Source organism: Cornus florida, unplaced genomic scaffold (genome assembly GCF_030987335.1).
Source record: "Cornus florida cultivar Cherokee Brave unplaced genomic scaffold, ASM3098733v1 CherokeeBrave_3.0.0_Hap2_Chr06, whole genome shotgun sequence".
NCBI lineage: Eukaryota > Viridiplantae > Streptophyta > Magnoliopsida > Cornales > Cornaceae > Cornus > Cornus florida.
In genome coordinates this window covers 106,689,367-106,712,275 of record NW_026775576.1, presented here as the reverse complement: position 1 = coordinate 106,712,275, position 22,909 = coordinate 106,689,367, and the positions used below count along the sequence as shown (strand labels likewise).

The 22,909-nt window shown below is 41.2% G+C and overlaps 4 protein-coding genes across 4 annotated transcripts; 1 reads left to right on the top strand and 3 right to left on the bottom strand.

The window, feature by feature from the left end:
• Nucleotides 1-555: 555 nt before the first annotated feature.
• On the bottom strand, nt 556-4,050 carry LOC132313722 (putative pentatricopeptide repeat-containing protein At5g06400, mitochondrial). The gene has a single exon (XM_059812643.1). The coding sequence runs from the start codon at nt 3,829-3,831 to the stop codon at nt 697-699; it is 3,135 nt and encodes a 1,044-aa protein (XP_059668626.1). The 5' UTR covers nt 3,832-4,050; the 3' UTR covers nt 556-696.
• Nucleotides 4,051-5,291: 1,241 nt separating this feature from the next.
• Nucleotides 5,292-9,469, top strand: LOC132313724 (fra a 1-associated protein-like). Its single transcript, XM_059812644.1, has 2 exons — nt 5,292-5,600; nt 8,641-9,469. Exons 1-2 carry the CDS (start codon nt 5,395-5,397, stop codon nt 9,014-9,016), a joined length of 582 nt encoding a protein of 193 aa, XP_059668627.1. The 5' UTR covers nt 5,292-5,394; the 3' UTR covers nt 9,017-9,469.
• Nucleotides 9,470-10,194: 725 nt separating this feature from the next.
• LOC132313721 (fasciclin-like arabinogalactan protein 16) lies at nt 10,195-13,089 on the bottom strand. Its single transcript, XM_059812642.1, has 2 exons — nt 11,500-13,089; nt 10,195-10,578 (listed from the first exon to the last, which is right to left on the bottom strand). Exons 1-2 carry the CDS (start codon nt 12,827-12,829, stop codon nt 10,505-10,507), a joined length of 1,404 nt encoding a protein of 467 aa, XP_059668625.1. The 5' UTR covers nt 12,830-13,089; the 3' UTR covers nt 10,195-10,504.
• Nucleotides 13,090-15,704: 2,615 nt separating this feature from the next.
• LOC132313792 (uncharacterized) lies at nt 15,705-21,982 on the bottom strand. Its single transcript, XM_059812738.1, has 3 exons — nt 21,154-21,982; nt 20,753-21,051; nt 15,705-15,768 (listed from the first exon to the last, which is right to left on the bottom strand). The coding sequence occupies exons 1-3, from the start codon at nt 21,754-21,756 to the stop codon at nt 15,705-15,707; spliced, it is 966 nt and encodes a 321-aa protein (XP_059668721.1). The 5' UTR covers nt 21,757-21,982.
• Nucleotides 21,983-22,909: the final 927 nt, after the last annotated feature.

The following is a 22,909-nucleotide window of genomic DNA, read 5'->3' as shown; positions in this document are numbered from 1 at the left end:
GTTGGACTGAAGAAGGGGTTGAAGATATGGAGGGGCTTGTACTAGGTTGTACTCTTTGTAGAGACATATACTCTTAATGAAACCCTAGGCAATTTTGTCCTTTCTCAGAGTTACAATCCAATTACGTCCCGTGAGCCATGATATTTCAAAAGCAACCCAAATGCTTTAGAAGCCTAACTCAATAATATCATTTTTATGCTGCTTAAAGGAATTATCAAATGTAATGCCAATTGCCAAGTGACCTTTACTCGCAAGGTATATATCCCAACACACGCATATATGTATTAAAATAATCAAAGTTGAGATATTAAAATAATGACAATGTCCAAAACAAAATTATTGGTGACAGGAGGTGTGATCATTAATGTAACAAAATTATTACTGACATGAGATAAGATTACTACTGACATGAAATTTATCTAATTGCTGAACAAGTAACAGATACGGAGTATAAAACTAGTGATTCCATGGTTACAAAATCAGGTGGCATATAATTTACATCCAAAAAAAACCAGAGTTTGTCAACTAGATACAAATTGGTACACAACTTAATAGTTTTTAGCAGAAACCATACTATTATTATCAAATCAATTGCCATCACAAGCATGAACCTCATTCATGATAATAGGGAAGAAAACTCTGATAATTTACATGAGACAAATGATACAAAACTAATACCAATAATATGGACAAAACTCAGGTCGAAAACTTCCTTCTACTTGCAAGAGCCCACTTTTTTTGTAACACAGTATGAGCTAAATCTTGCTTGCCTTCTCTGTTTAGCCCATAAAAAACAGTTTGAAAATTAACACTACTAGGAATAATACCACTGTCCAACATTTCAGAAATAAGTTGCAGTGCTTCTTCAGACTTACCAACCCCACTTAGACATGAAATGAACATGGAGTAAGTCTTAAAATCAGGAACTGGTCCCTTAAGTTTTATGTGCTGGAAAACATTCCAAGCATCAACAATCTTCCCAAGGATCACATACCCACATATCAATACTGAATAAGTAACAATTGTTGGTTTGCAACCCTCCCCTTTCATTTTCTCAAAAATTTCCAGAGCCTTGCTTACTTGTTTCTCCTTCAAAAAATGACCTATTATGGATGTATAGACATGCACTGTTGGAGAGATGCCTACCTGCTTCATAGATTCCACCTTAGCCAAAGCCTCTTCCAACCGCCCCTTTTTTAGCAGTCCGTGAACAAGGCTTCCAGAAACGTACCGTTCCACGGAAGATCGTTCTGGCCCAACCTCGTCTAACAATGATAAAGCTTCTTCCAATCTCCCTGCACGACAAAGAGCTCTAATGTACAAGGAATAACTTAGTGGAATTGTGAAACCTACTTTACGAAGAGATTCAGTGCACCTTCTAGCATCCGACAGCTTACCAACTTCACATAAACAGTCGAAATAAGTTTCAACCAATTCTTTATCAGGAATACAACCCATTTGAATCATCTCCTGGAACATTTTAATGCCTTCCTCTACCTTCCTTCCTTTTCTACCACAAAGAGAGATGATCAAACATTTGTATGTACTGCTATTTGGTTTACAACCACTATCTTTCATTTCTTTGAAATTCCTCAGAGCAATTTCTGTCATACCTATTCGACCATATTGCATTATCATGATTGTCCATGTGTCTGATGTATATAAGCAACCTTTTCTTCTCATTTCATAGAACAGGCTTCTCATGTGTTTAAAATCCTTCCCGCGTCCAGCTATTTTGATGGCCATGTTATAAGTTTCTGTAGTGTGGCTATAACCAGCTTGCTCTCCTAACCATGAGAAAAAACATAATGCAGAATGACCATGCAGACTGCAATTTCGCAAAATCTCCACAACAAGTTCAGGTGTGAACTGAATGGTGCATTTCTCCAATGCTTCCTGAATTAAGCACCAGCCCCTTGATGAAGACAAAATTCTACAAATTTCTTCCAGATCCTGCTTCCTATAAGGTTTTGAAAGCGGCTCCACCACCTGAAAATCCACCCTCCTTGGCTCTATTCGGTTAGAGCTCAACTCTGTATTTAATTCCCCTCCAATTGATACATCCTTTCTAAAAACCTCACCTTCTTGTGGGTTATGTTTACAGGCTCTCCGCATCTGCTTTACTTTGTCTATCATCTCCATTTCTCCTTTTTTCTCAAAATAAGATTTAATTAAATGGAAAATATTTTCTCCAATAGTTATTTTGGAGGCCAGCATTTTATCCAAAACCTTGAAAATCTCGTCCGTCCTTGAAATTTTACAAAGCTCCTTGATGAATATGGAATAAGATTTCCGCGTCACCTTGATGCCTTTTTCCTCCATACTGTTGAACACTTCCCAAGCTTCAGGAATACAGTTTTGGCAAATATGACCAGCAACCATAGCAGTAATAGCCACGCTATCTAGCTTAACTCCTTTCTCCAGCATCTCGTCATATAGCTTGCAGGCTTTTTGGTACTCATTCAACCTGAAAAGATGTTGCATCAGCTCAGTATAAGTGGAAGTTGCAGGTAATTGCCCAGATTCTTTTATGCTTTGAAACATATCAAATGCCTTATCAATATCATTTCTCCGCAAGTAGCCATTAATAACAATTCGATATATATTCCCATCAACAGCAGTCTTTTTCTTCATGACATCAATAATTTCCAGAGCATCAGCAATCCTGTCAGCCCTACACAGTCCTTTCACCAATGTTTCGAAATTTCCAGGGTCAAGGATTATATTTTTATCGTTCAGGTAGCGAATCAGTTCTAAGGCTTCTCTAATTCTCCCAGCAATGCAAAAGCTCTTCAAGACAGAAGCATATACATCATGTTCCGGAATCTTAAAAACCTCTATCATCTGATTTGCAACAAATTGAACTGAGGCAATATCTCCTGATTTTGCTAAGGACCTCAATAGTAATATATACAATCTCATATTGAGCCCCATGTTCTTATGGATCATCTCCCTGTAGAACTCCATTGCAATTTCGGCCTTTTCAGCAGTACAAAGTAAACGGATCATCAGTTTGTAAGTCACCTCATCAGGCTCAAAACCAGATCTCCGCATCTTCTCAAAGATTAACAAGGCCTTTCCAACTAACTTTGCATTTCCAAAATATGATATGAGAATGGTCCATGTCTTGATATCCTTCTCACACGAGTTCTTTTCCATCTCCTCTACCAATTCTTCAACCAGCCCAAAATCCTTTGCTTCCACAGCAATGTAAATCATGGTATTGAAAGCTTCTGTTGTAAGACAAAACCCTTTGTTGAGCTTCACCCAATTGAAGAACTTCAAAGCTAAATGTGGCACTTTAAAGCACCTCTTCAACACTTTGTCAACAATCTCAGTATCAAACTCAAAACCCGCACTTCCTAACCGTACCTCCATGGAAACTGCAGAATCTTCTGCACGTACAATCTCTGTAACCTTATGAACTATTGGACTAACATCACTTACACCCATATTTTTCAACTGGGTGGCTTCCAAAACTAATGCATCGGCCTTCCCTAGCTCCACATTATCCTTGGCATTCTCACAAACACGTTGCACGCAACATGGGTATTCTTCCTTTTCCTCGGTATCCTTTAAATGGGTTTCTTTAGATACTGAAAACGCAGATGATCTGTCATCCAGCATAAGGTTTCCAGCCCCTAAAATCTCAGTGATGTCATGGAATAGTGAATCGAAGTTTTGGGTTTCTGTCTGGTTTTTCTGGTGTGTTTCTCCACTTTTCTTGGAATTGTGAAGTTTAGATGCTTTAGAGAGAGATGAAAGACCAAAAGTTTGAAACTTGGAGACACAAATTGAATTTAAGGGTCGGAGTTTGAACAAATACCTCATCCTTTTCTAATAGTTGGTGGCTGTGAATTGGCAGCCCTCGCACATTGATGTTGATTATACTCTGTATGAAGAAAAGCGTCTTTGTGGTTTACTTGAATATCTTATTCTGATACAAGGAAGCAATGTAAAAGAATTAATTTCTTGGTCTGTTTCTATTAACTGACAAAATATAAAATAGTTTTAAAAAAATTCAATTAATATTTTCTAAACACCAAAAATGATAAAAGAGTCTATGGATCTTATTAGTAACTTGTGTGTTCATTATTTATTTATCTACTGTTACTAAAATTCTTTGGTGGACACTTAAAGGGGGAGTGGAGCAAAAAATTCATTACCAAGTACAAGAATATTAGTATTACTTTACAAAAATGATAGCCACTTTGTTAGATGGGAGTGGAGCAAAAAATTCATTATCAAATACAGCATTGTTCTACAAAAATGATTGCATTTGACACGTGAATTCTTCATGTTGTTATAATAATAAAAATAAATAAATAATAAAAAATAAAAACTGTAGGCTAATTAGAATAATAAAATACTTATTATTCTACCTTTTAAAATTACACTCTCTTTGACATCTTAAATTTTTGAAGTAAATGATTAAATTGAAAAAGTACATGTTAGATCAAAAAAAGATCACACATGAGGGGACGTTTTGAAAAATATAAATATTAAAATTACACCTTCTCTAACATCTTAAACTTTTAGAATAGACTTACCACTGTTCCTGTAATTGCATGATATATAAATAAGTCCATTTTTCTCTCTCTTTCCAAACAGAATATAAGAGTCACATATAATGATTAAGAGTTAGTTTTTCACATATAAAGGGTTACTTTCCTTCTCATTTGATTAGATAAAAATGAGAAGGAAAGTTAATATTGTGTTTAGTATATAAAAATAAAATAAAATAAAGTGAAAAATGAAAAGATTTTGAGCTACTTCAAGAGTTATCTGAAGTCCACTTGGTTCAAGTATTGTGCAGCAGCTACAAGACGAATCTTTAGAGACTGGAATGACTCGCCTTCATGCTATCTTCGTCGTCCGCCTCTAAGACTGTCGGATTGAGCTCTCTTTCTGCATTCTTCTCTCTAAAAGTTAGGGTTTGTTACTGGATTTGTTGGCTGATAACCACCATTAACGGTTTCATTAGGCGTTAATTATGGTTTTTAGTTTAGGTTTTGGACAGGGCTTCTCTTATTAGGGTCTTCTTTTGGATTGGGTTTACCTCTTTCTTTGGGCTATTTGTGTTCTGCCTATTTGGGCTGCTTTGGCCCAAGGCCTACCTGTAATTATTCTGTTTATTTACATCAGTTGGTTAATATTTCGGTAAAAAAAAAACAGTACCAACTAAAGGAAAAAAATTTGGAGCCCACGAACTTCTTGCACAGTAATTTTATTTTGTAATATTTCCAAATAAAAGGAGATTATGTTTTACACTTATCTTTTCTTTTTTCTCAAGTTATTTCTTTTATTAACCACCGAACACCGCTAAACGAGGTCAGTAGCGGTTCGGTTTGTAGAAGAAGAATTGGGGATTGTGCGGGAAGCAAGAGGGTAAAGATGGGTTGGGTGTGGAAGGACGATGATGAATCCGGCGATTCCCCAAACGGCGATATCGAAGCCTCTTCGAACCCTAGTAGTTATAAAGACCGATGCTCTACCAGAAAGATTCTCAAATCGCACTGTAAAACCGAAGAGGTGGAGCCTGGAAAATTCCTCAGAAAGTGCGAGAAAACCGAGCAGATCCTCAAGGACTGCTTTGGAAGGTAACTTCACTTTCTTTGTGAAATTCATATATATATATATATATATATATATATATATATTGCTTTATCTCTGTTTGATTGCTGAGAAAATGTCGTAAAACAATATAAATTTGTGATTTTTCAGGGAATTTTTTTCCAAATTGAAAAACTCCGGATTTTTTTTTTTTTTTTGCTTATCCATGAACTGATGGTTAAAGGAGACTCCCACGCTTCTTGGTTGATTTCATATTCTCTTTGTGTTAATTTCCTCTTATGATTTGAGAGGTTTGGAGGTTGCTGGTGTGTCCCTCTAAATCTCTTTCTTCCTCCTTTCTTCCTCCTCCTCCTCCTATGATGAGAGGTTCAAAAGTCACATCGGCTCCTTCTCTCTCTGCACAGTCTCAAAATTAACACTATTTTGATACTATTTTCCACAATAGGGAAATCTTCTACTTGCAATGACATGCATCTTATTCATTGTACCATGAATTTCAATGTGGAATTGCCTTAAAATGGAAAACTTTTGCCCAAAAAAAAATAATAACTAAAAGGAATGAAAAGAACTTAAAGAACCTTCTATTATAAGGATGTGAGTCCTCATATATATATATATATATATATATATATGCATAGAATAAAAATGTTTTCAAAGTTGAACAGGTTCTCATTTGTACAGAGGTTCAAGCTAGGGAGTTTTGAATGAGAATAGTTGAAAAACATTAATATTCAAGGATTGAATACAGAAAAAACTACTATGAGCACATCTTCTACAATAGGAAATTTTGTAGTTCCTGTGATGGAATTTTTTCATGTATTGTACATGGGAATTTTTGGAGGTCAAATTCTGCCCACAAAGTATAATGGAAAAAGCAGTTATAATAAATATTAATTTCTATCACAAGGTTAAAGAAATTGTACAAGGATAAAGAGCTATTCAAACTTGTACAGATCATTGAAGGGAGTGCTGGGCAATGGTAGTTGAAGAACATTTGTATTTGAAGCAAGAAATTGAAATTCGAGATTGGTATTATGCCAAAAAGAACAATCGTGATTTCTTCGAAGAAAATGCTGATTGATCTAAAGGCTTGGATTGGAGAAGATCCCTATTCTTTATTGACTTGTAAGAAAACATATTACAGTATTCAACGAAGGTAATATCAAGAGAGGATAGGGAGTATCAAATATATATTGATGTTATCCAAGTATTTCTCTGTTGAAATGGTTATTCTAACAACCAACATGGTTAACTACATTTGTCACTACAACTTTCCATCGAGCTGTTTCTACACCTATTTTTATGTAAGTATTTTTCTTCGTCATATTTTCTTGTCTTATCACATGCTTTACTAGTTGTGGTTGATGTGAGACTAAAGTCTTGGAAAGAAAAGTGGGTGTCCATAGTCATGGCTCATGACAGGTTTTGGCGGAGGATTTGGGTTGAACCCTTTTATTTTCTCATTTTAAAAAAAAGAATGGATGGGGATATAATTTTGTGGTGTACTTGTTTACTGATGGCATAATTTAGTTCACAAGACCAAAGTAAGGGTATAAATAGGATAAAACTAGAAATTGGAATAAAATTTCTATAAAATCAGGAGTAGGTTGAAGGGCTTTGGAGTTGGTATAACCTAGAAATTTATAGAAGTGAGCTCTGTTCAGATGCTAGTGCTTCTAAATGGTTATGGTCAACTACTGCTAATTGTAATAGAAGGAAATTTTTGTAAGATGGACATTAAGTTGGTGATGCTTTCTGGTACAGAATTCTAGGTAGCAAGAAACCTCTCATTTCGATGAGATGGGTTTGAAATGAGGATGCTAAGATCGGAGGGAGGTAAAAAATGAACAATGGGATCATTTCAAGCTTTTAGGGGAGCATCTCTTGGATATAAGAGAAAGTAGTATATTTTTGCTCCCATATGCAGTTGAGGTTGTTTGTGGATGATGTCGTGTTGGTGAATGCCTCCAAGGAAAACTTGGGAGTACAAAATTAGAAACTTGGCGAAATGCCCTAGAACTAAAAGGTCTAAAAATTAGTAAGGCTAAAACAAAAAAATGTGGAATGTAAATTTAATAAAGAATCAGAAATTAATAATATAACAATAGCAATCTAAGATCATGGAGTCACTGAAAATCATCATTTTCAATACTTAATTAGTACCAGTAATACAAGAAAATGGCGGAATGCATGGATAATGATATTACTTGTAGGATTGGAGTAGGTTGGACTAAATGGAGACAAGTTAGTGGTGTTTTATGTGATAAAAAATACCAAGCAGGTAGAAAGGAATTTTTTTTATAGGACGGCTTTTAGGCCAGCTATATTATATGGGGCGTAGGAAAGATGGAGTTATTATTTAAAGCATGAGGGAGATTCCAAGAATAGCGCCTATTAGTGGCAAAATAAGAGAGTGTACTTATGTGGTTTGGACAAAATAAGAGAGAATGTATTTGTGTGGTTTGGACACAAGATCCATTGATGCACCCATTAGAAAGCGAAGAGTAGTTTGCATATAAGGTAAGAGAGCGATGACAGCCAAAACCTAACATGGAATAAAGCAATTCAAACTGACTATAAACATTAAATATTAATGGAGACATGGTATATAATAGAATAGAATGGAGACAGAGAATCCATATGGCCGACCCCATTTATTTGGAAAAAAAGGCAACGATGATGATGATGCAGTTGAGGTTGTGAATACTTCAGTTGTATGGTTTAGATTAAGGCACTATGCGAACATGTAAAAGATAGAAAAGAACTCGAGTTGAGGAAGTGACTGAATATATGTTGGCCTATAATCATTTATGCAATAAAAGATGGGAACAATTGCAACTTATTCATGACTTTGAACTAACAATAGTTTAGTATTTTTTAAGTTACAGTAAACAGTAGTAATACCACTTGGCCACAACCTTTGTAGCAGCGTGGTATTTCATCTATGGTCCATTTTCTCAATGTTCTAGCATCTAGGTATTCTGCAATGGTTAAGGATTTATATCATACACTTTCCAAATTTATATAAATGGTAAATTTGGGTTCACACTTATGTTACTTATTCAGGCCCTCTGAGGTGGTGCAATCTAACAAAGAATACACTGAAGAAGATGTCACAGATCAGGTGCTTAAAGGGTCTTTACCCTTGGAGTCATCAGACCTTGGACCCTTTGACTTTCCTGGGCTACGCACTGATATTGAAGCCATGGAACGTAGATTCTTTGGTGGTCTCGATCGTTTCTTTGAAGCAGCTGAAGATGTGAAGAATGGCTTCTTTTCTAAATTTGGGGCTCCACACCAAAATGATAGGAATTCTTCGTCGTCGTCATCCTCAAGGCGGAGTATACCAGTTGAAGACCATCCTCCAAAAGAAACCTCTCCTAAATTGAGCAATCCCAAGCCTGGACATGTAGATCTTTCTGAGTTGGCCAGAGATTTATGAAGCAAAACCCCTTTTGATCGTTACACTGAAGCAAAGCCCCTCTGACTGTTTCATAAATAAGTTGGCTTTGATGCTAGTCCATGATTTTGGTTCCAGTTGTCTCTCACACGATGTAAGTTGGATGTTGACGTGTTGGAATGTCGGGTCTATTAGAATGCAACCTAATTCTTCAATGCGTGACCAATGCTTGGAATTCCATCTCCTTTATTTATTTATTTTTCTTTTTCTTTTCCTTAGTTGGAGCTCAAGAACCATGTGACTCTAATGTGAGTTTGGTTGAACCAGAGGAAGTTTGTATCATTCCAACTGCATTAGCTAGGCATCCCAGGTTCTTTAAACAATGCAATTAGCTTCTCATATGGAGAGGTGAAAGGCAATGTTAGGAAATTGGGACCATCTTTTTCCAGTGTGGATGAATATCGTCTCATTTGATGGCTAAATAATTGTTTCCAAGTCTTGTGTCAAATAATTTTTTTTTTTTGGTCATCCAGGGTGGACCGTCAATTAACATGTGTGGTTACAATATGATTATGTTAAGATAAGACCTGTATTTGGCGGCGTCAATTTTCTGAATTGATTATTTTCAATTCCACAGATTTCAATTTGAAAACTCCAATTCCATGTCGCCAAACATAGTATAACTAAATTTTGTTACAAATTGAGTTAGAACTCACTTGTAGAAAGAGAGAGAGACAGACAGAGAGCACATCAGAGTGAGGTGTTAAAAAATTTCATATGAATTAAAGAATAGTCGATAAGAGGCTTACTTCACCATGCATTTCCAACAAAAGCCGGTGATTTGATCAAATCATTAGTCTAATAACAACAAAGTTAGCATGAAAATGCATGGTGAGAGCTTACTTAAAACTAAGCCAACTTTCACTGAAATAATTGACAATGACATATTTTCAATTGAATATGAGAGAGAGACTTCTTTAGCAACGCATAAATACATCATATTTCACTTAAATAATTAATCAACCACCACCACTACCATCACCATCAAAACTCTAATGTCTGTTTCCCGCTATTATATAAAAACAAATACAAGAGTGATAGAATTAAAGAAAAGCAAAAAGTTAGATTTGACTCACAAGTCGCGAAAAGGAAAAAAGAGCAGAAAAGATAATCTTCCTGGATTGTTGGTTTGTGCATGCATACAGTGTCGGTGGAACAAATTAAGATAATAATACTGTATTACATTAAATAATTGATATATAATTACAGTATTAATTTATAACAAAACAACAAAGGAATTGAATTGCTTGGCCGTGCCAATGCAAGTTCTCTTCCCATTATCATCTAGACGTGCCAATGGAATAGACACTAATTTACGGTCAAAATTTTGACAAATATTAATGTAAGTCTATAAAACCCTTTTTAAACTTGTTCAATCCAACATCATCTGAATGGGGGTGTCTCCAAATGCTCACCCTTTCTGTTGTTCATCTTTGATTTGGGATTAATCATGAGGAATGTGAATTATTTTCATTGACAGCTACTGAAATCATAATTCTGTCCAAAAGCCCCTATCACTCTACATGCGACTTCCACCAACTTCCCTGCAGTATGCAGTGTAATAAAACTAATAAGTCAACTAATTTAAACAATTTATATTTAATGAATGAATTACTTTCACATAAACAATAATAACACATGGATGAGAATTAATATTATTATCATTTCCACCAAATGGCCATTAAAAGAATTCAAGTCAAACAAATAAAATATGTGGCAGGTAAAGGGCATGCAAAACAAATCATGCAAGTGCTTAGAACACTCAGAAGACCATCAAATTTATTTATTTGTCTAAAGTTGAAATTAAGCACTCTAATGCCGCCCAAACCCCATCAATTTGCTCCCTAAACCTTAGGCATTCCCCAAACTGTTGAATACAAAGTAAGGTGGGAAGAATTTGAAAGATTATTGTAATGTTTTCATACCTCTCCCTACATGAACAGCCAATTAATATGCACTGCATCAGCAAATTAATTGTATGAACCCCCAATCATCATACCATTCAAGTCAAGTGATCAAATTGCACATTATGTACTGTTGGGCTCTAACAAGGCTATGTCCGGGCAGAGGAGGTTAGATATAGCTTATTAGCCCCTGATCTGATGCTTCCTTCAAAATTCATCAAGAAACCTCAAGGTAAGAGTGACCCCTACAAACCCTCAGAGCTATTGTTCAATCTGACCCTACCCACACCACCACACTCAATTAACAACAAAACACCAAATTCCGGCCATGGAATATACCTATAATTAACCATATATGTTTTCCAGCCCACCAACACCAAATTGACAAAATTAACCTATTTTTAGCCATCTAAACCAATTGACTAAATGTGTTTGTTATTTTGTACATCTTTCAGTGTGTTTATTACTAGTACATAACTTGACAGCATGGGATTTATCTAGCTAAAACCAACAAATGTCAAGAAGTCAAACAAAATTGAAGCATTTGGCAAAGAAACGCACCTCTCCGCGGCTTCGCAACCGCCTTAGGCACCTGCACAGCTTTCGTCAATGGTTTTGAGACCTCCTCTAGCGGAAACAACACACCATCAATCCCCTGCACTGAAATCCTCCCGTCGGTATAAATATCCGGATCAAACAAATACGCAGACACATCCCCTTGTCCAAACTTCACAGACCCATCAGCCTCCTCCGCCACCACCTTATGCGGCAACCGCAGTGTATTATACCGGACCTTCCCGAACCTCCTCACAGCATTGTACATACTCTCCTCCGTCTGGTACTCTGGTATCAGATGGTAGTACATTATCTGCTCAGGCGCACCTGGCTCACTCAATTGGTCTGTGGTGAGTTTGGCCATGGCCTCATCGTTCGGAGCCAAGACCGTCAGGACATACCCCTCCGAAACTAACCGCCCCATCTCCGTCGCCAATGAGGTTAAATTGACCAAAATGTCCGCCATTTCATTGTACCCTCCATAATGCAACAAGGTTTGGATAAAGTCCTTTACTTGACTCTCGCCGTCGAAGTGGTGGTGGGGTCCCCCGGGGCCCGGTGCCGGCGCCGGAGCCAGAGACGGTCCTGGGGCCATGGCATCGAATATGGGCAGGACCGGATGGGATCCGGCCGGAACAGGAGACGCCGGCTTCTTCAACCGGTGGCTCCTGGGGTCCACCTCCGGCGCTCCTTCCGGCAAAACCGCGGAGATCGATTGGAGACTCCGTCTCCGGTTGAAATCTTCTTGCACTGATCGGGGAATCAACAGCCGTTCGATCCCGTGAATGACTCCGTCGGGGCGGACGACGTCGTCCGGCCGAATAACTCTAGCTAGGTCAACGATTTTATCGCCGGAACTCTTGGTCGTCAAATGCAAGCGGTCCTCTGAGAGAGTGGCGTGAGTGGAGTCTGTGCGGTGCGTTGATTCGTCGGCAGCTGGTGAAGTGGGCCAGTGGTGAGTTGGGATCCGGGTGGGAATGATGTGGTAGAGGAGGAGAGTCTGGAGTGACCTGAGATTGCGGGGCTGGAGGAGGAATCGCTTGAATTCGGGGTCGAGTTGGCGCTCTAGGGCTTCATTTCTGGGAGCGAAGATTGTGACGTTGTGTTGGTTGACGGCGTTTTCTAGGGTTTGCAAGAGCAGAGCCTTCTCGATGAGCTCGGCGAGTAGGGTGTAATGGGAGTCCAAGAGAGCGACGAGGATGGAGTTGGAGTTGATTGGAGAAGAGTTGGCGGGAACTTGGTTTGCCGGCAATGCGATGGCGAAATTGGCGGCGAGTGAGATTAACAAGATGAGACTGAATGCGCCATGGATCTGAGAATCCATGGCTCTCTCCATAGAGAAGGAATTAGAGGCCGGAAAATTCGATGGACTAGTAAGTTTACTCTCTAACACAAACAGCAATACACACTCTCTCTATCTCTTTGTTGGAGAGGACTGAGACAGACATAGATATGGGAGGGAAGAAGGCGAGAATGGAAAGCAGTGGAGAATTAATTGTGGTGGTGTACGGACAGACTGTATGTGGAGACCACACCACTGTCAATGTCTCGAGCCATACATACACAAAATGGCAGCTCAGCTCCGTGTTTTTGATTTTTTTTTTTTTTTTACCAACAGCTGTGTTTGTCTTAGCTGGTCTGCCTTCTCTCATTATTATGGGTTAAAACTCTTTTTTTTTTTTTGTTTTTTTTCAATAAGACAAGTAAGATTATAAATAAACATTTCTAAAATTTATCAGAGATATTAATCTTTGGACTATTGAAGCATTTGCTATAAGTTAAAATTTAAAAGTACACTTTCATGTTTTTTTTTTTTTTTCAATAAATAAAATGTAATTTTCTCCCTCACACTACACGATTATTAAAAAAATAAGAAAAATCTCTTACGCTCATTTTTTTTAAAATTTATTAAAAACTTCAATTAGAATGTGAAAATCATTCTCATCTTTCTTCAATTTCTTTTGATAAAAATATTTATCTTTAAAACACTGGGAAACCCTTTTCTGCTAGCCAAATGGCCCAAAAGCGTTGCAGCGTTTGGCACTAATAGAGTGGGACCACATGACCTTGTGGGTTGGCTCGCATTCTGCAAGCCCGAGCTCGATTGCTATTTATTTATTATTTTTTCTTTGTCAAAACGATGCCGTTTTGGGCAGTCTTTTTTTCTTTTTGAAATCTGGTAGCAAAGGTATGTAACAGTGCCATAAGGCCCCTGTTTGGCTGCATGTATTTTTGAAAGAAAAAAAAAACCAAAAGTAGATGATATTGAGCTTTTCTTTTTCAAATAAAAAAGAAAAACAAAATTTATTAAATTTAAAAATATATTGTTTAGGCACTATTTGTTCCAAAAAAAATTATTTTGGGTCAAAAATAAATTAAAAAACCTTTTTCTTTTTGTTTTTTCCCCTTAAAATTTGATTTTTAAAACTTTTTTTTTTTGCTTTACATTTTAAATTCCTACCACAAATGGTGCATTTGCTTTAAAATTCATTTCTCTTCTATCAATACTCTTAACTCCCAACTCATACTGCCATTCATCACAATTAACCATATCTATTCTCTACCATTTAAGCTATTTCATCTTTTTTTATCTCAATCTTAACTATTATTTTCAAACTCAATTCAATTCCATGAATCCTCGATCAATTCTTCCACACAACAACTAATTATCCGAAATCGAAATTTGTTCACGACAAAAAATGAGGCTTTATGTTGGACGTGAATGTTCATTACCTCTGATGCAAATACAGGCATACCATGAAGCATAACATCAATCCTAACTTTTAATTCATATAATGGATGATTTAATGTTATGTAATATCAATCCTAACTTTTGTAATTCATATAATGGATAATGTATTGTTTAAAGTTATAATATCGATCCCTACCTTTTTAACAAATTGCAGAAATATTCTTTGTCATTGGAATATATTTGTTACAATAGAGAGATATGAATGTAGTGATGATTGTTATATGAGAAAATAAGTATTCATTATACAAGATAAAAAATATAACCGTTAGAAAAAAGTTTTTTTTGGAGAGCAAGTTGCATGACTTTAGAGCTAAAATCCGCATAGGCTAATGTGACTGCTCTTACCAAGTTTTTTTTTTTAATTTTTCCTCAAAAAATTAAACAAATTTATAAATGAAAAAGTATCAGGTGGAGGGCCTTTGGTCCCTTTGATCAAAACATTCTAGTGAACCGGCAAACATTCCCACGAGAAGGCAAGCTCGTAAAAGTCAAACTCAATAAGCTCTGTCTGTTTGAATGTAAAATATTTTTTATAAAATATTTATTTTTTATTTTTTCATATTTAGTTGTTTTAAAATATTTACCAAAAAATAAAAAATAAAATCTAACAATAATAATTTATCTATTAATTTTTGACAAGTTAATTTATATGTCTTGCCTAGTGAACTCGACCTTTGAGGAGGCCCTGGATGACATGGGCCAGGTCCGACTCGCAAAACACAACCTTCAGTCCGAACAGCTGGGTCAGCCCATAGAAAGACACTGCCATATGGGCCGAGCGGGAGTAAGCCCATCAAGAGTGACCAGGGCTTACCGAGGAATAGGCCCAGGTCCATCAATTAGTAAATATCTTGTAAATATCTTGTAAATATCTGGTAAGTATCTATAAATAGGAGTTGGAATGAAGAGGAGGGGGATCTTGATTCGGGTTGAGGTGTAAGAATTCTAGAGAGAGAAAGAATAGAAGGAGTTTCTTGCATCTTCAATTGGCGCCGTCTGTGGGAAACGCATAAAAGTTTGGTTGATCAATGAGGAGTATCGAATGGATTCAAACCAATTCGGTTGATCGAGACTCGATCTTGCGGATTTGAATCCAGATCTGAGCGATTGTGACCTACTCTGGAGGAATTACGATTCTTGAAGCTTTGGCAGGAGTGACTTCAGATCTACGCAACCGCGAGTTGCTCGATTGTGACAGGATCTGACGGATTTAGAGTCCAGGCAATTCAGATCTTGTAAACAGTGAGCATAATTCGGAGAATTAGAAGCCAGATCTAAAAATTCCTACTCACGAAGCTTAGATCTACTCGCGAACTTGAGATTAATGCCTTTACTCCGTTCGGGAATAATGATAGGTGAAAGCTCCAATCCGATGGAGGCTGTCCAGCAAACAAAGCTTGAAGAGTTGATGAATTTGATTGAAGCTCTCAGAAAAGAAAATGCAGAATTGAAAGCTGGATTACAGCATCGGCAAATACCCGCAGTTTCGCATCCGCTTCCGGTCGGAGAAGGAGGTGTTCCATCTAGTATCGCGCATCAAGGCGATCAGAACGAGAACAATCAGTCAGCTCGCCACCGTGATGAAAGGATGATGGACAATTCGCCGCCAAATGTTCGTCGAGTTGAAGATCACGAAGGCTCGACTCACGTTGATCCGCAGCGGGAAAGGTTTGACCGAGAGGAAGTGATGGAGGTAGATCGCCGTCGAGTAGCGTCGCCTTGGCAGAGAGAGTTCATAGAGGAACGGTCGTTCGATCCGTCTTACCGGCCCTCCATGGTTACTGTCACTCATCACGGTTCGGAGGGCAGAACCGTAACTCACAGAGCTACCGCTGGACTCCAGAGAGAGAATGAAGCTCTCCGATCCGCAGCTCGGACGGTGGATTCACCATTCACCGACGAGATCTTGAATGCGCCGCATCCAAGGAAGTTTGCTATGCCAGTCTTTATTCTGTTTGACGGAACAACCGATCCGATCGATCATGTGTATCATATCCAGTTGAAAATGGCCCTGAATACGGAAAACGACTCTTTAATGTGCAAATGCTTCCCTACAAGTCTGGCCGGACCGGCGCTCAGCTGGTTCAAAAACTTGCCTAGGAGCTCCATTGGCAGTTTCAGGGACCTGTGCGATCGGTTCATAAGCCAGTACTATGGGAACAAACGCCCGCCGAAGGACATCTCGAGCCTGTTCACGATGCGGCAACACAAGGATGAACGGCTCCAGGCCTTTCTTACCAGGTTTAATCTCACTAAGAGTATGGTAATCGAATGCCATCCTTCTACGGCAGTTCAAGCCTTCAAGTTAGCCATGACACGCGGAACTCCGTTTCACACCAGTCTGGTAGTGAATACGCCAGCTACCATGGATGAACTCAATGAGAGAGCCGATGGCTTTGTGCGCCTCGAAGAAGAGGAGGCAGCTAATGCTCGGACAACGTCGCTTGTGTCGACCGAGGAAAAGTCCAAGGCAAAGATCAGGCAGAAGCAGGCTCAGCCGCAACGTCAGACCACTTGGAAGACCGAAAAAAGGTCCAGGGAGGAAGAGTTGATTACTCCGCTGAAGGTCACTCTGGCGAGGTTGTATCAGGAGAACAAGGACAAGTTTCATCCACCACTGCCAATTAGACAACCCCTCGAACAGAGGGATCAAACTAAACATTGTGCTTTTCATTCTGATTTCGGACATCAGACTAACGAATGCAGGAACCTGAGGAGGCAAGTGGAGATGTTGATAGCTAGAGGGGAGTTTGCGAGTTATGTTCAAGGCTCGGCGATGGAGCAGAATCGACCAGTGGAACAAATAAAAAGGAGTCATAAACAAAGCTCCCACAATTCGCAACCAGTTCGTATAATCAATGCTATCCATGGTCGACCCGAGCCTAGTGAAGAGCCAGATGAGCTGCTACGGGTGCGCCTGCGGCAGGCGCAGATGAAGAAAAGGGTCGGCAATGTGACCACTCTACACCAACACAGCCCGTCAATGCAGATAAAGTTCGACTGGACAGACCTGCAGCGTGTTCAACTGCCTCATGACGACCCGTTGGTAGTCAGTTTGACAGTGGCAGAGTGCTTGGTGCCCAGAGTTCTGATCGATCCTGGGAGCAGTGCGAATGTTATGCCGAGGGACACATTTGACAGGCTCGACATTAAACCAGAGAGGCTCAAGCCCACCGGAAATCCCTTATTAGGGTTCGATGGGAAGAGGGTGGAACTCGTCGGGATGGTGGAAGTAGAAGTTCAAGCTGCAGAGCGAGCTCTTATGGAAACTTTTGTGGTTGTGAAAATTCACCCCTCGTATAATCTCCTGATGGGAAGAGGATGGATTCACAGAGTCCGAGGTGTACCCTCAACTCTGCATCAGGTCATGAGGTGCCTCGGGCCCGATGGAGATAAAGTGATAGACATTCGGGGGGATCAGGTCGCAGCCAAAGAGTGTTATTCCGTCACACTAAAGCATGCAGGGAAGGGAAAGGCGCCCGTCCGGTCGACAAGCCCCAGATAGCAATTACAGGAACCTCCACTCGAGCAGAATAGGGTGGAGGAGTCAGCCGACTTGACCGAGGAGCCCCTTCTGGATGTGCAGATCGATCAGTCCAGGCCAGAACGAACTACCAGAGTGGGTATAAGACTGACCAGAGAAGAGCAGCAAGAGCTAGTGGATTTCTTATCCCACAATGTCGAAGTATTTGCATGGAGTCACCTCGACATGCCTGGAATTAGTCCTTCCGTCTCCTGTCATTCCCTGAATGTCAATCCTAATTTCAAACCAGTGAAACAGAAGCAGCGAAGATTTGCTCCAGAACGTAATCAGATCATAACGGAAGAAGTTGATAGGCTGCTTGATGCGGGATTTATCAGAGAGGTGCACTACTCTGAGTGGTTGTCCAACGTCGTTGTGGTGCAGAAGAAAAATGGGAAATGGCGCGTATGCATTGATTTCACCAATTTAAACAAAGCCTGCCCGAAGGACAGTTTCCCGTTGCCTAAGATTGATCAAATGGTGGATGCCACCACGGGGTATGAGCGTTTAACCTTTCTGGACGCATATTCAGGTTATAATCAGATTCCTATGGACCCCGCAGATGAAGAAAAAACTTCTTTTGTCACCGAGCGAGGAACATACTGCTACAAGGTTATGCCTTTTGGATTAAAGAATGCGGGAGCAACTTATCAACGACTTGTCAGCAAAGTTTTTAAGAATCAAATGGGTAAGATTGTCGAAGCCTATATTGATGATATGGTGGTGAAAAGTAGGAAAAAGGATGATCATCTGAAGCATCTGCAAGAGGTATTTGATGTACTAAAGCGATATGGGATGAGGCTCAATCCGACCAAGTGCTCGTTCGGTGTGAGTTCCGGGCAGTTTCTGGGACACGTGGTCAACCGCAGGGGCATCGAAGTTAGCCCCGCTCAAGCAGAGGCTTTGATTAAGAATGTCGAGCCAAAGACGATCAGAGAGGTGCAAGCCCTAACAGGACGAATAGCTGCATTAAGTCGATTTATTTCAAAGTTGTCAGACCACTGCAAACCATTCTTTGACACGATTCGGAGCCATGGAAGGCAGGTCTGGGGGGATGAGCAACGACAGGCATTGACTCATTTGAAGCAATATATGCAGAATCCGCCAGTCCTGTCAGCCCCAGAACCGGAAGAAAAGTTATTTCTATATCTTGGAGTATCTGGTGTCGCGACGAGTGCCGTTCTGATTCGTTGCAAGGAAGGGGTGCAATACCCGGTATTTTATGTAAGCAAAACACTGATGGAGGCAGAAAAAAGATACTCAAAGGCCGAACGGGTGGTACTTGCACTTGTAAATGCAAAAAGAAAGTTAAGGCATTATTTTGAATCCCACCCCATAGCTGTTCTAACAACTTTCCCAATCAGAACGCTCATGCACAAGCCAGAGCTCTCGGGCAGAATGACAAAGTGGGCCATAGAGTTGAGTTCATTTGACATAACGTACGAGCCGAGAACAGCTATTAAAGGGCAAGCGGTGGCCGATTTCCTAGCCGAGCGCCAGTGGCAAGTGGCAAGTGGCAAGTGGCATTCTAGCCGAGCGCCAGGCACTTAAGCAAGATAAGTGGCAGCTGGCACTATAAGCCGAACGCCAGACACTTGCTAAAAATTTAAAGCCAAGTGGCAAGTGGCATTCTAGCCGAGCGCCAGGCACTTAAGCAAGATAAGTGGCAGCTGGCACTATAAGCCGAACGCCAGACACTTGCTAAAAATTTAAAGCCAAGTGGCAAGTGGCATTCTAGCCGAGCGCCAGGCACTTAAGCAAGATAAGTGGCAGCTGGCACTATAAGCCGAACGCCAGACACTTGCTAAAAATTTAAAGCCAAGTGGCAAGTGGCATTCTAGCCGAGCGCCAGGCACTTAAGCAAGATAAGTGGCAGCTGGCACTATAAGCCGAACGCCAGACACTTGCTAAAAATTTAAAGCCAAGTGGCAAGTGGCATTCTAGCCGAGCGCCAGGCACTTAAGCAAGATAAGTGGCAGCTGGCACTATAAGCCGAACGCCAGACACTTGCTAAAAATTTAAAGCCAAGTGGCAAGTGGCATTCTAGCCGAGCGCCAGGCACTTAAGCAAGATAAGTGGCAGCTGGCACTATAAGCCGAACGCCAGACACTTGCTAAAAATTTAAAGCCAAGTGGCAAGTGGCATTCTAGCCGAGCGCCAGGCACTTAAGCAAGATAAGTGGCAGCTGGCACTATAAGCCGAACGCCAGACACTTGCTAAAAATTTAAAGCCAAGTGGCAAGTGGCATTCTAGCCGAGCGCCAGGCACTTGCCGTACAAACACACAGCAAAGCTAATATAAAAAGAAAAAGAGAGAAAAGATATATATGTACTGAAGATAAGTTGAACAGAGCACAACACATAGAGAAAAAGAGTTCGGCCATTTCATTAATATTGAACATTTAGTTTACAAAAGAGAGGTGTCCATCATTACAAGAAGATATGAACTGGAAGAATTCGAAGGAGCCCTAGCTAGACGCCTCAGTACCAACAGCATCCTGGTCCTGCCGACTCGCCTCCTCGGCCCCATCAGCCGCCTCACCTTCATGAGGTGGGGAATCCAGGTGAATAACTGAGTCGTTCGGCTGGGGTTCAGCGTCAGCAGTGGCTACAGAGGGAGCCACGGTTGACGATTGGGGAGCGGTCAGTGGCAGAGCGGTAGGAGGAGCTGTGATGATCCTTGAGGATGCGATGTCCTGGCACTCATCAAATATACGCTCCGCTTCGGTGGGTTCTGGGTCGACATAGACCCCCAGAGGCTCGATCCCCAGATCCTTGTCTACCTCATCCGGAGTGGAGCTGGTCTGTCCCTCATCCGGAACCCGGTCGGCGAAACCTTCCCGGAATCCTTGAGCATACCGAAGAGCACCGACCCTGGAGAACCGAGCATGAAGGGCCAGCATCCCACCACCCACTCTGCTGATAGCGTCGATCAGAGCGGTACGCTCGTCCAGAGCTCTTTTTTCAAAAGCCATCCGAGCAGACTGTTCATTAGCTAGAAGACGTTGGAGTTCTGCCTTCTCTTCTCTGAGTGATTCCTGCTCAGTCTGCCAGACCCTCTTCTCGAGCTGGAGGGCGTCCTTCTCATCCTGAAGGGAATCATTCTCCTTTTTCAGGACATCTCTCTCTTGCTCGGCTTTGTCAAGCCGAACCAGCACCTCGGTATTCTTCATGGCAAGGAGGTCGTTCTCTTTATTAGCCACCTCCAGGCTGTCAGAATACTTTCGGGCCCTGGCGTTCCCCATTTCCACCTGCTTCTGCATGGCCATCATCCCGAACAATGTCTGCATAGGTGCACAATAAGAACGGTTAAACCAATAGTCAGAACGGGCGGAGGCAAGACCAAGTAATATAAGAGAATTCATGAGTTAGAAAATAAAAGTCACCTCCATAGCAGATTGGGGAAAGCGACTGAACACGTCCTTCTGGGAAAGGCCCTTTGCCGCCTCAATGTCCTTCGGAGTCCACATGCTCCTGTAGTAGGCCATAGCGGTCTGGCCATCCTTCAGCATGGTCTCGTTCGGTTTCACGAACGTCCCATCCGTTCGAGTGTACCGAGGGGCCCATGGCGGCAAGCTGGGGATAGAAGGGGGGCCTGAAGCAGAAGCAGAGCCACCAGCTGCAGGAGGCCCAGAGTGAGAAGGAGCTCTGATCGCTCGGTGCAAGAGAGTACCCGGCCCAGAGACTCGGGTCCTTCTAATAAGAGGCTCCTCCTCAGGGTCGATTTCACTGTCAGGATGAGGCCTTTTGCCTCGCTCTTTGTCCCGACCGCCCCCCGCAGCAGCAGGAGCTATGGTAGCTGGGGAGGGCGCGTTCTGGTTGGCCGCAGGGGCGCTGGCAGCAGGGTTAGTAGCCACTGCGCTCGGGACAGTGTCAGATATGGTGGCTGAAGAAGAAGCCGACGCTGGAGAGGAGGTCGCCCCAGCAGCAGGAATGACTGGGGGAGTATTTTTCCTCCTGCCAAAAGAGGGAATCTGCAGTCTGCTCATATTGTAGCCGAGTGATGAGAGCGCAAAGAGGTTGTCTGAAGTGAGGAGATCTGAGCAGGAAGGAATATCGTTCAGAACGTATCTCTTCAAGTAGTTAATCCTATCCCTGCAAACACTGTAGCTCAAGTCATCACAAGGTATTCCCAAGGAGCGGCATAAGTAAGTGCAAAAACGAGGAACGCATGTTTCACAGGGGCAGTCGTGTTTATGGGATTTGAATTTTTTATAGGAGGAGACAGAGCAAACACCAAAGGCGCTCGGGATTGGGTAATCCTCTGCAGCCGGCGAAGACCAAGCCCCACTAATACCCACTATACTATCCCTCCAACCCTTTTCAGATTTTATTGTGTCAGTGCATATGGACATCTTCTCGAACGGGTAGAGGTGGTAGAAGGGCTCGTTAGTACGGATCTTACTGACCTTATAGCACAGAAGGAGGTCTATGAGGTCAAGGTCCAGATTTCTGTCACGCATCAATAAGAGCATAACAGATATGATCCTAAAGAAGTTGGGGTTGACCTGCAGAGGGGATATCCCCAATCTGTTGAAGACGTAACCAAAGAAAGGGTGCAGAGGGAACCTAACAACATTCAGTTGAAGGTTTGTGAATAAGACTTCGCCGGGCAGGAGGCCGGCGCCGGTCGTAATATTAACGTCTTGGGGGCAAACCCTAACTACGATGTTGTCAGGAAGTCTAAGTCTCATACGAAGAACACCCAGATCTACAACCATGGTGGAAGTGCAAGAAGAATCTAAAAGAGGGAAAATGGAAGCCTGCCGAAAGTAAAAAGAACGAAACTAACCTCGGAGGACTGCAAGATCGCTGGGAGAATGACTCTCGAAGGATTTCACCGGAAAAGGCTTAGCACAGTTCTAGAAAGAGGGAGATTTGGCTGATGATGGAGACGGTAAAGGGAAGTGAAGTGGAATTCTAGAGCATTATATAGGCAAGGGGGCCCGAGGGCCGAAGCGTCGGGAAGGCAAGAAATCCCTCGAACCCCGGAACATTGATTCTGGATCTGACCATTCGCTCCCCCACGTGGTTATCTCGAGCCGTCAGCGTCATGATGAGACGCCATCAATAATTACCCCTTATTAAATAAGGGGCAATTATGGGGGCAGTTGAGGAGGCCCTGGATGACATGGGCCAGGT